The sequence below is a fragment of the Bos grunniens genome, chromosome 21 (genome assembly GCF_055505025.1).
Source record: "Bos grunniens cultivar Pamir isolate PY7600 chromosome 21, Bosgru_T2T1.0, whole genome shotgun sequence".
NCBI classification, from domain to species: Eukaryota; Metazoa; Chordata; class Mammalia; order Artiodactyla; family Bovidae; genus Bos; species Bos grunniens.
This window is the reverse complement of record NC_141185.1, coordinates 46398062-46410970: the sequence shown is the minus strand read 5'-3', so window position 1 is coordinate 46410970 and position 12909 is coordinate 46398062. Positions and strand designations below refer to the sequence as shown.

Here is a 12909-nt window from a genome sequence, read left to right as displayed (position 1 = left end):
GTGAGTCTGGGCCAGGCTTAGTGACTCTTGACCTCTTAATGAAGAAAAGGTGGCAAAAATGAGGCTGAAGGAGTTACGGGCTAGGCCTCAGAGGCTGATGCAGTTTCCTCCTGGGATGCTCAGCTGCAGGACCCTATCAGTGTGCTGCAAGGAAGCCAAGTAACCACGTGCAAAGGTCACACGTTCCAGCCCTAGTGCCACATCCACACACGGTCCCAGCCAACAGATAGCATCAGTCAGCAGACACGGGAGTGAAAAGCACCTTCACAGGATTCCAGCGCCCAGGCTCTGAGCACTTCAACCGACACTGTGTGGCATGGAAACAAGCTGTCCCACCAAACCTGCCTGAATCGCAGATTCATGAAAAATTTAAGACTGCCTTTGTTTTAAGGCACTAGGGCTTTGGGTGGTTTGTTTTGCAGTAACAGATAACTAGAACACGTAGACTAATTCAACCACGTTCGGCCATTCAGTTTATTCTTTTCATCCACACCCCACCCCATCCCACTCTCCCCCTCCCCTCCCTGCTCATCCCCTATGACAGGAAAACTCTTTAGTAAACAACAACGATGCTGGCACGCCTGGTCTCAGTCAGCTCACTCTAGAAACCACAGCTAAACCCCAGCATTTATCACCCTTGCTGGCAATCAGCTTTCTCTTGTGCTGATTTCTCTCTCACCTCTCAACACACCCCTGTCCTGCCTTATTACTCCTCACTCCGAAAGGCTGTATTAAACACCTGGCTTATGAAACTGCTGCTACTGCTACATATGCTCCAGTTTTTAAATCAACGAACAAGTGAAATTTGCCTTACAAACTGGTAACTAGTTCAAGATGTTCTGATGGAGCCACTGAAATGGATTCTCAACCCAACCTAGTAACCATATCAAAAATTTACTGTTCCTCTAACGAATACTAGGAAGAGAAATGTCCTAATAACTGACATAAGGTTTTTCTTTAAAAAACACAAGCCTGAAAAGTTAAAGCTAGGAGCGACCTTGGAGATGATCTAGCCTAGGACTTTTTTTCAATCAGTGGCATACTGACATAATCCAGGGACAATTTTTATGACGAAAGTACTAAGCATTTTTATCTCACTCTATCCTCACTGAAATGTCAACCTGTCATAATATGGCAATGTCAATTGCCATAATGGCAATTATAAACTTGAATTTTGTTTGTATTTTATTTTTACTTTAGTTTGTACGTATCTTACAAATATGATGTACATAAAATTTTGTTTATATTTTATAGCTACCGTAATAAAAATGCATCCATACAATGCTGTTTAATGTTCTGTCCTTAAAACTTAGGATATATGATAAACATAATAGAAGAAGCTCTGAAAGTCCGTAACAGTCTTAGAAAAACAATCAAAGTAGCTGTTCTATTTTTACAATAAGATTGTTAGTAAAAATTACTCTAGTCCAAATTATTTTGGAAAGCTGGGGACCAGAAGGTTATGCAACTGGCCTGAGGCCATATGCTAGTTAGTGGCAGACCTAGGAGCAGAATTTTGGAATACTCATGCTTTACAGTCAAGCACAGGGCTCAAACAGATCTAGGTTAATAGAGAGAAAATAATTCCGGTATGCTTCAATTTAGAAGGTAAGCTGAAGTGGCTGGCTGGGTTCCAATCCCTTCAATGTTACATTTATAATCACTCTGGCAGACTATCTTCCTCCCTAATGTAAAGAAACAGAACCATAATGAAGGGGCTTCAGGCAACACCAGGCAAATGTGGAGGAAATATGGTTGAGAGTGTGGACAGCCTCTTCAAAAACCATTCACCATCCCATATCCCCTGCCTTACTTGTAGAGACTGTAAGAGACTCAATCTTTGGCTTTCACTGCAGCTAGAGGTGACCACATGACAAAAATCACAAAGAAGCGAGGATATATAACACATTGGTCACTAACAGGGCATTTCTTCCCAAATAAAAACACCAGTGCTTGCTCCACAGGGACCCCAGGTGTGCCAGACTTAACCCTTTAGCCCTGGATTATAGGGAAGTCCAGGGGGAGAAAAGGTGCCAGGCAGTGGGGGTCGGGGAGCAGCGCCTGCTTATTCCAACCTCAGATTGTGGTGTTTCCACACGTTAAGACTGGCACGAGTGTGTGCTGGCTGAATACCAGCTCCGCTTCACACCTGCCCACAATTCCCACATCCAAACCACTGAACTTCCTCATCACTCCACAGAGCAAACCAGACCTTTTCATCCCAAACATATCTTAGTTTCTAATCCCCTACTGAGAGAGGTGAAAGCTGGCATAATGGAATAATCAGAACACACATGACAAACTGATATTTAGAAGAGACGGATAAAGCCTCTGTTTATGAGCACTTCTTAGTAAGTGATATTTTAGATATCTAATAGACCATATATGGGGCGGTCACTGCCAAAGGTTTTAAAATAACATCAACCAAATCATCCAAAATAAATAAACTAATGACCACAAAAATAAATGAAACATCAGTGCTGTGAGAAGGCCTTTGGCCTGTGTGCCCTCTTCCAGCCAGGAATGTCAATGCAGATGCCATCTTGGTCCCATGGGGACAAAGCCCCATGCTAAGGACTGTGAACAGGCGAAGAGAGGGAACCTGCTCCCTGATGACATAAGACAGCCACGGCACCAGTCCTCAGCTGTCTATCCTCTACCCTAATCTTCCCACTGAGGGAAACTGAAGACTGTGCAGTTGGTTTTTTGATCACTGGCAGTTAAACACAATCCTAATGCTTCTACAAAATATATCTCACTTTTCTGTTTAATTCATTTTGTCCCAAAGTTGTGTGTCCATCTTATTTTTTAACAACTTAATTTGGTAAACAAATGTTTAACCAACAGGCACCCTTACCAACACCCTAGCTCCTACCACTGCTCCCAAGTAACTTCAAAAGATCAGTAAAAGAGAATGAGGTATTTCTCTCTTCCCCAAGACGAAGAATGCTTTAATCTGTGGCCGGTCTCCTGCAGATAGCAGGGTTATGGCTGCCTTAGGAGGCAGATGAGAGAGAGATGGTCTCCCTGCTCATAACACAGCTGGCCGCAGGGCTGAGCAACACACGGCAATCTAGAAATAGACAGAAGGCAACCAGAACGACTGCACGTCATGTTCCTGACCTCTGCTGGGGAGAGAGCACAAACAACGACCCTTAACTGGAGGGGATACGACAGAAACCATGCTCTGAAGCCTTCTTCAGTACTTCTCTTTTCACTTGAACGTTGTGTTAGAGATCTTCCACCTCACCTTCCATTTAAGAAACAAAATTAATTGAGTGTGAGGAATACAGGAATCACAAGGAAGGTTTATAAACAAAAACAGAGTGCTTTCTATTCATCTTCCCATGTCCTTCCTGATAAAAAATGTTTTGCTGGTTATGGAAGCTCATAAGTCATGTAAATTGTTCAACAGCATTTTCCAAAGAGGATGAAAAGAATGGGTAACACTGAGGAGAGGCTAGAAATTCATGCCCCAAAAAAAGTAATGAAAAAAAATTTTTAATTACGTATTTCTGCAAGGCAGTATCAAAACGCAAATTTCTTGGACTAAAGTGGACAAAATCCAGCAGCTCCAGACCAGCAGTCTAGACCATTTCTCTAAAACATAAAAAGAAGCTGGAGCCCAAGGAGTCCCCCCATAAATAGCTCTACACCTGACAAGGACTCCAAGGGTTCAGAACGGGACCCAGCATTCCATTTCACACTCAGAGTGCCTATGATGATCCAAGGAAAATTCCTTCAGCTGAGTCTTCAAGGCTGCACTGAGGACCTTTAAAAGTGAACTCCACAAAGAAGTAATGAACATTATGGAGATGAGGAACAGTATTTATGAATTTATAATATAAAACATTCAATGGATTAAAAGAGCCTGGAAGCAGACAGACCCTTAAATCAGAATAGTTTCTGATACTTTAGAACCGGAAGTGTCTTATTCATCTGAACTGACTTTACTGTCAGCAGAAATTCTTTCTCATCCCCAAATGAATGGAACCTCAGCTTATTCACAGATTTCTTAAGCAGTTACTTTTTATTTCCTACCGTAATTTACAGCAAGTTACTGCTGTACATGGGCTTCCCTGGTAGCTCAGCTGGTAAAAAAATCTGCCTGCAATGCAGGAGACCCCAGTTCAATTCCTGAGTTGGGAAGATGCCCTGGAGAAGGGACAGGCTGCATAGTCCAGTATTCTTGGGCTTCTCTGCTGGCTTAGACAGTAAAGAATCCTCCTGCAATGCGGGAGACCTGGGTTCGATCCCTGGGTTAGGAAGAACCCCTGGAGGAGGGTATGGCAACCCACTCCAGTACTCTTGCCTAGAGAATCCCCATGGATAGTGGAGCATGGTGGGCTCCAGTCCAAGGGGTCACAAAGAGTCGGACATGACTGAGCGACTAAGCACAGCACAGCACTACTGTACATGCTAATTACTGAAATGCACTAAGTTAAAACCAAAGGACACGACCCAAAATAAATAAATAAAAAAAAAAAAGAATGAGATCCAAGTCATTTCCCTCAGATATCTCACGTGGTTCGGGTGACATGTCAGGCCACGTCTCGGAACGGAGCACAGATGTGACACACAGCACCACCCTACCTAGCACATTTCCTGGAGGCACCTCCTCGAGGTCTTCCAGTTCCCTTCCCATCAGAAGGTACAGGTTTTCCAACGTACAGCACGCCATGTGGGGGACTGGGGGAAGGTCCTCTAATGGAGCTGAGAAGCCTAATGGCACCTGGGCAGAAAAGAAAAACAACAGAAGCTAAGTTAGGAGACGTCAAAGGAAAACAGGTTTGGGTTAATACCTACAAAGTTACTTCGATTCATAAGTAAGATATAGTGCAGTCACAGTGTTTCATGTAAACCCGAAACATTCAGATCTGAAATGGTGTGATATAAAAAGAAGTCTCAGTTTATGAGTAAATTCTGAACTAGAGAGACTTCTCATATACATAAAGCCTGTCAAGAATTACACATAATCATAAACTTTATGGCTAATATAAATTCTGCTGTGACCTGGTAAAAGTGAAAGTGAAGTCGCTCAGGCATGTCCGACTCTTTGCGACCCCAAGGACTGTAGCCTACCAGGCTCCTCAGTCCATGGAATTTTCCAGGCAAGAGTACTGGAGTGGGTTGCCATTTCCTTCTCCAGGGGTCTTCCCAACCCAGGGATCGAACCTGGGTCTCCCGCACCGCAGGCAGACGCTTTACCATCTCAGCCACCAGGGATGCCCTGGTAGCACGATATTAACACACAAAAATCCTCATACCCTTCGCCAGTATTTATATGAACTGTGTCAGACACCATTGGACACCAGAACCACTGTGCTATTATTTCAATACTCATTGTTACTATTATCACTTAAAATAGCTTTAACATTATTATATTGTCATGTCAATTACAATCTTATAATGTCCTTTAAGCATCTGACAAGGGCTAGTGCTACTGGTGAGTAACACAGGAAAATAAATAGCTTTGAGGAGTAGTTAGATGTCATAAAAATGCCATGTAAGGGCCAAACAGCCACTATTTTAGGCTGGGCTGTTAACGTGGGAGACAGCGTGCTGTGACACATCGGAGACTCTGACGAGAAGACACACGACACTCTCACAGCAAAGATGCTCTACATCTAACTCTTTCTACATCACATGTACTCTCATGGAGATTCTGTCTCAAATTATTCAAGATATTGTCTTGAATTATTCAACGATTTTCATATACATGCAAGTGCCCCAAAGGCATGCCAACGAAGGAACCGACTTATCTTTGGTACCCAAGGCATTGTGCTCGTGCTGTGAAGAGGAAAAAATGCCCAAGACATCACATACAAAAAGATAATTATTGCTGGAAACATAGAGTGAGTGGCAAAAAAGGAAGCACAGGTAAGTAAATGCATAAAATCTCAAGAGGAGAGAGAAGCTACTGTGTTAGGGCAGACTTGGAAACTTCATGAAAATGATGGCCTCTGAGGCACAGGCTACATGTACATGCATGTGTTCTGACTCACTGACAACTCTATAGGGGAGCTCAAGACATAGGCTGGAAGAAATTTAAAATATAAGGATCAAATTGGAAGAAACAGAATTATCCACAGACAGTAGGACCATTCATTTAAAACAAACTACAGAAAAATTACTCCTTGGAAGAAAAGTTATGACCAACCTAGATAGCATATTGAAAAGCAGAGACATTACTTTGCCAACAAAGGTTCGTCTAGTCAAGGCTATGGTTTTTCCTGTGGTCATGTATGGATGTGAGAGTTGGACTGTGAAGAAAGCTGAGCACTAAAGAATTGATGCTTTTGAACTGTGGTGTTGGAGAAGACTCTTGAGAGTCCCTTGGACTGTAAGGAGATCCAACCAGTCCATTCTGAAGGAGATCAGCCCTGGGATTTCTTTGGAAGGAATGATGCTAAAACTGAAACTCCAGTACTTTGGCCACCTCATGAGAAGAGCTGACTCACTGGAAAAGACTCAGATGCTGGGAGGGATTGGGGGCAGGAGGAGAAGGGGATGACAGAGGATGAGATGGCTGGATGGCATCACTGACTCGATTGACGTGAGTCTGAGTGAACTCTGGGAGTTGGTGATGGACAGGGAGGCCTGGAGTGCTGCGATTCATGGGGTCGCAAAGAGTTGGAAACGACTGAGACTGAACTGACAGAAAAATTATAATTAGTAAGACAATTTAGCAAGAAAGTCATACACAGACCAACATACAAAAGTTAACTAACTGTATGTCTATAGATTAGCAGTAGAAAAAAAAGTACATACATATATATTTAAAACAGTAACTTTCAGAATACTAACAAAATATGAGAGAGTTAGGAATAAATAACAAAAGTGATTAAAGATTTTTATGGAGAAAATGATAACACTTTAAATGACCTAAATAAATGGAGAACTATACCTAATACATTTATGGATAGATGGTAACCAAGATGGTAAGAAGATCACAAGTAGATTTTTATATCCCTTATTACAACATTTTTACCCTCCCCTCAAAAGTAACTCCAAACACACCAACTGCTATACTCCTCCCTGCGAATCTGAACATGTCACAGACTAGCACAAACTGCTCAGTCACCACTCAGCATGGCAACAAGTCCAAGGACCTGTCCAAGGATTCACCTGCTGCTCACACTGATGGAATAAGCATTCAAGGCAGGAGAAGTTGATGGCACAGACTTTCTTCTGCCACCTCCTGCACCTCTCATCACAGCCAAGCACAGCAGCGCCCCTGGCTTACCTGCGCCCAGAGGAGCACGATCATCTTGGAAGGCCCCACTCACAGCTTCTCGCTGACGCTGCCTGGCTCCGTGGACCTCTGGCATTCATCCTCTGACCTTTATCATTTGATTACCACATATGCACCTTCTGTATGTCCAAAAATGTTCTGAGACAGCTCTAGCTTGTGCTTTATTTCCCCTTTGGTCCAGACATACTTAGACGCTGGCTGTTCACCAACTGTCAGACCCTCCTGATCAATGTCTGGGATCTGCCTGCCAAGAAACCGCTGCCTATCACCTGCTCACCACCCATGCCTTTGGCTCATGCCACCTGGGTTTTGGATCTTTATGTCTTGAACACCTGGCATTGTCCTGGCTCCACCATGACATCTGTTCTTCTCAGTTCTTTCCTCTAGCCTTGAATTTCTACAAAAGCCTTATAAATTAACTAAATAAGGTTTGAAAACTTGATTCTTGTACTAGCCTAATTTCCTAAATGCTATTACTTGAGACAGGTTTATCAAATGGTACCAAAGTGACACAAGAGGAAGTATACAGATTCACCCAAATGCGCCTCCCTAGAGATCAAACGCATCTACCAATAAGGTAATCACTTATCTAACAAGAAAGCAGAACCATGAAACAATATACGAATGTTTTACTTCCTGTTCTTACCTGCTGCAAAAACTCAAGAGGACTGTATTTGGGTCCAAGGACAAAAATTCTCTTTCCTTTTCGCGCCACTCCACTGAACACTCGAGCGAAGGCGATAAAAGACTCCTGCTCGCTTCCTTCCGGGGGCACGGGTTTGGGGGTCTCACTTTCCAACCCCTGCTCATCACCTGCCAGAAACAGAAGGACCATGAGTGCCCAGATGCTCTCTGCATCCAGGAGCTGCTGAGAAACAGAGAGGGGACAAGGAAGACACTGTTGTTAGCTGAGACTGAGCAAAGAAACACCAAGGATAGAAGTATATTGATGAAAGCTACCTTCAAAGCTAAAAGCCCAAGACCAGAAGGATGAGTGTTCCAAGTTTGGCAAAAACCCCATCCGTATCACTGAGGATGGGGAAACTACTGAGAAAAGCTGTACCTTTTGGCTCTTCTCCCTGTGGACTCATTTCAAGGGCGCCTGCATCTTGGGTGGGCTCCACGGGTGCCTGGCCCTGCGCCGCTGCCAACTTCTCCGCATGCCTTCGTCTTGCACGCTCTCGCCTCTCAGCAATCTCCTCCTGAGTGAGAGGTCTACAGGACACCACAGACATGTTAACACCTGGCCACAGCAAAGATCTCAGTCTGTTCCAGCCAAGAAACAGCTAGTGTTAACATGGACAGCAAGGAGATCAAACCAGTCAATCTTAAAGGAAACAACCCTGAATATTCACTGGAAGGACTGATGCTGAAGCTCCAGTATTCTGGCCACCTGATGCAAACAGCCAACTCGTTGGAAAAGACCCTGATGCTGAGAAAGATAGAGGGCCGGAAGAGAAGGGGACGACAGGATAAGACGGTTGGGTGGCATCGCTGAGTCAAAGGACATGAGTTTGAGCAAACTCTGGGAGACAGTGAAGGACAGAGAAGCCTGGCGTGCTGCAGTCCACAGGGTTGCCAAGAGTTGGACGCGACTTAGTGACTGAACAACAACGTGGCTGGAGAAGACGGTGGTTGGTCCCCAGTCCCTTCCTGGTGGAAAGTTTCTCCGAGTTCTCTCATTCACTGCAGCAAGAGAAGAGAAGGCCTATCACGCTTTCTCTGGGAACACCGCTGCTGCTGCTTAGTCACTCAGTCGGTTGGACTCTTTATGACCCCATGGACTGAAGCCTGCCAGACTCCTCTATCCAAGGATTTCCCGGCCAAGAATACTGGAGTGGGTTGTCATTTCCTCCTCCGCTGGGAACGCTGGGTCCCCGGCTACTGTGAGCTTATGAAATGACATGCAAGAGCCCGTGTCCCCACAGTCACACACAACAGCACGGAACCTTTCTCAGGCACCCATGCTCCTCCTCTGTAGGGCAAACAGCCGGAAAAGAAAGGGAATCAGTAAGATACCACAGCTCGGAACACTCTAACAGAGAGAGAAGCAGATGACCTCAGTAAGAAACCGAGCTTTTCTCCATGAAAGTAGGAAAATACACCTCCATGGGGAACTAGGGTCCAAGAGGAAGGGCCAGGCCGAATGCTGGCAATTCAGGCCGGACAGGAGGTCCAACGGTGATTATCAGTCACGGTGTCAGACCCGAGTTCCACCAGAGGAAGGGTGTGAGTGCACACGTGTGTGTCTGCTGGGGGCTCGCCTAGGGGGTGGGCCACCTTGCTTGATCCTGTCACGTTGTGCCCGCCTCCTCTACCGCCCCCCAACTTTGGTACTATGACTCCTGCTTCACGCCTCCGTCTCTGGCTGACGACCTCGTCTCCCATCCCGCCATTCCCCTTCCCCTTCTCTCTCCTGGAAGCCACTCAGATGGCCGTACCAAGAGTGCACTAGTCCCATGCGTGCTACATGCCACGTACTCCTAGAGGTCCTAACGTCAGGTGCCCCAATCCCCTTCCTACATTACATGGGCTGCCCCACACCTGAGTCACCAGCTGTCCACTGCTGTCCTCTTCAGACACCCACCTGCTCGACAAGACCTCCCTCCAGGACTGGACATCACTTCTATTCCCTTAGCACCTGCCCCCTGAAATGGATGAATTTGGTTCTAGGAGTCGGCCCCTTCTAGTCAGACCTACCCCAATGTAGGAGGCAGGGCTGTGCCATCAGATACAAAAATGAAAAGGGAGCGACCTTTGATGATGGCTTGCTCAGGGCTGTCGGGAAGTCACATCTGCTGGCATAAGCTCCTCTCCACTGTAAGCTCTCAGTATTAAAGGTCTTTCACACACAGGATGAAATTTCTAGGCTCTTGTTCTGTCTTCTGGAGCAACACCCAACAAACATACTCCCCTCTCCTCACCTTTCAATCATCTGTCCTCACACCCTTCCCCTCGCCCTTCTCTTCTTCAGGCTACACACTCTAGCTGCCCTGTCAATCAACCCTTACATAACTTATCTTGCTTCTAGACTTTTTATAAGAGTATCTGAAAAGTATGAATTAACCTATGGCTGATTCTTGTTGATACATGACAGAAAACCACAAAATTCTGTAAAGCAATTATCCTTCAACTACAAATTTAAAAAAATATATAAACATGGAATATCTTATTATCACTATAAACAGGGAGGTTAAAAAAAAAAAAAAAAAAAAAACCTGATGCACTGGTTAGCGCAGAGAGAAATGGTCTCTTCCAATGGGCTTATCAGTTCAGCTGAGTTCAGTCAGTGAGTCCTGTCTGACTCTTTTCGACCCCAAGGACTGCAGCACACCAGGCTTCCCTGTCCATCACCAACTCCTAGAGCTTGCTCAAACTCATGTCCATTGAGTCAGTGATGCCATTCAACTATCTCATCCACTGTCGTCCCCTTCTCCTCCTGCCTTCAATCTTTCTCAGCATCAGGGTCTTTTCCAATGAGTTAGCCCTTTGCATCAGGTGGCCAAAGGATTGGAGCTTCAGCTTCAACACCAGTCCTTCCAATAAATATTCAGGACTGATTTCTTTTAGGATGGACTGGTTTGATCTCCTTGCAATCCAAGGGACTCTCAAGAATCTTCTCCAACACCACAGTTCAAAAGCATTAATTCTTCAGTGCTCAGATTTCTTTATGGTCCAACTCTCATATCCATACGTGACTACTGGAAAAACCATAGCTTTAACTAGACAGGCTTTTGTTGGCAAAGTAGTATCTCTGCTTTTAATATGCTGTCTAGGTTGGTCACAGCTTTTCTTCCAATGAGCGTCTTAATTTCATGGCCACAGTTACCATCTGCAATGATTCTGGAGCCCAAGAAAATAAACTACTTTCACAACTACGGCACAGATATTGTGTTAACCACTCTGCACATATTATCGAAATATACTTATCCAAACAATTATATGACACAGGTATTCTTACTCCTGTTTTACAAATAAGAACTGGAGCCTTAGGAGAACTACACAACTCGACCCAGAGTCACGTGGACAATAAACAGAGGAGCCGTAATTCAGAGCCAGATCTGACTCCAAATTCCATGCTCATCATCTGTGGCTATACCCCCCCCAATTCAGAAGGAATCAGAAATGATAAAATCATCACATTAAGTAAATGTGGTTTTATTGTAGCTTTGGTTAAGAAAGAAGCATATCTGTTCAAGTATATTAAATCCTCATTTTGTCAGAGCTCGTAACAACATTTACATTCATGAAGTTAACATCAAATGTAAAGTCTTGCTGTCCATCAATGTATCTATCCATCCACCCAGTTGACACTTGCTATGGGTCAGGCACTGCTGTGAGCGCTGGGAGTGGTGACACAGGTAAACAGAGCAGACAGAAGAGAAGGTAGCAAGGTTTTATTTGAAGAACCCATTGTGTCAACTAGTATTTACTGAGAATAAACAGGAATTCACTTGCAAGAGAACCGAGCTCTGCTAGTCAAGGAACGTCTGTGGGTGCTGACTTATTGAGGCTGAAGTGGAGCTAACTGTGGATGACAGTGCTTAGGGGACAGCAGTGACCAACAGTAGAGGTGAAGGTGACCAGAGGTGAGAATGCAGACTGGGGAGGTGAGGCTGGAGAAGAAAGGAAAGAGGCGACAACACTAAACCACCCACCCTCAGGATTCCAAGCTGAATATCCACGCCCTGGCCTCTGTGGAGCTGGCTGCAGGGGTGGGCTGGGGGAGGGACAGAGAGAGGGCTGAGGAGCAGGCTGCAGCCGGTGCTACCAGTAACCACAGCACCAGAGAGCGGAGATGACGGGAACTAAGGGAGCAAGGAGTGCAGTTTCTGTCTGAACATCACATCCTGTTACTACAAGAAACTGGTTCTTAAGAAGGAACCCAAAGCAGCAGACTTAGGGATTTGGGGGGAGAGGAACTGCCTGAAAACCTCCTAGCAGGATCTTACTTAACAGGCACTTAAGCATTCAGTAAGAATTTCTGACAGAGTACTGGAGAAGACGGTGGTTGAGAATGGTCAGAGCAAAGGCCCAGAATCTAAAAAGGGCAGGCAGGCTGGAAGGCTGTTGTCGAGATCTAGCGGTGGAGATTAACAAGCTGCACAGATGATGGAGGCCAGATCCCACTGGTGAAGTGGACACCCATAGGCTGTCCAGCTGGACAGATGTGGATTCACATACTCTTCTGGCCTTCTAGCTATGTGACCTTGAGCACACTCAGTTCAGTTCAGCCACCCCGTCGTGTCTGTCTCTTTGTGACCCCATGGACTGCAGCACCCCAGGCCTCCCTGTCCATCACCAACTCCCAGAGTGTACCCAAACCCATGCCCATTAAGTCGGTGATGCCATCCAACCATCTCATCCTCTGTCATCCCCTTCTCCTCCTGCCTTCAATCTTCAATCAGCGTCATGGTCTTTTCAAATGAGTCAGCTTTTCGCATCAGGTGGCCAAAATATTGGAGTTTCAGCTTCAGCATCAGTCCTTCTGATGAATATTCAGGACTGATTTCCTTTAGGATGGACTGCCTGGATCTCCTGGCAGTCCAAGGGACTCTCAAGAGTTTTCTCCAACACCACAGTTCAAAAGCATCAATTCTTTGGCGCTCAGCTTTCTTTATAGTTCAACTCTCACACCCATACATGATTACTGG

General features: G+C 45.2%; 1 protein-coding gene and 1 non-coding gene across 7 annotated transcripts in view; both read right to left on the bottom strand.

Moving 5' to 3' along the window:
• Positions 1-12909, bottom strand: part of EFL1 (elongation factor like GTPase 1) — a 113951-nt gene that overhangs the window by 69038 nt on the left and 32004 nt on the right. For all 6 annotated transcript variants that reach the window (XM_086364323.1, XM_086364326.1, XM_086364321.1 and 3 more), the window contains exons 13-15: positions 8319-8470; positions 7902-8068; positions 4594-4732 (exon numbers count right to left, since the gene is read on the bottom strand). In XM_086364323.1, the coding sequence (XP_086220449.1) occupies positions 4594-4732; positions 7902-8068; positions 8319-8470 (458 nt within the window). The remainder of the gene's footprint in view (positions 1-4593; positions 4733-7901; positions 8069-8318; positions 8471-12909) is intronic.
• Positions 5155-5226, bottom strand: TRNAR-GCG (transfer RNA arginine (anticodon GCG)). Its single transcript has one exon. It is a non-coding gene; the product is annotated as a tRNA-Arg (tRNA).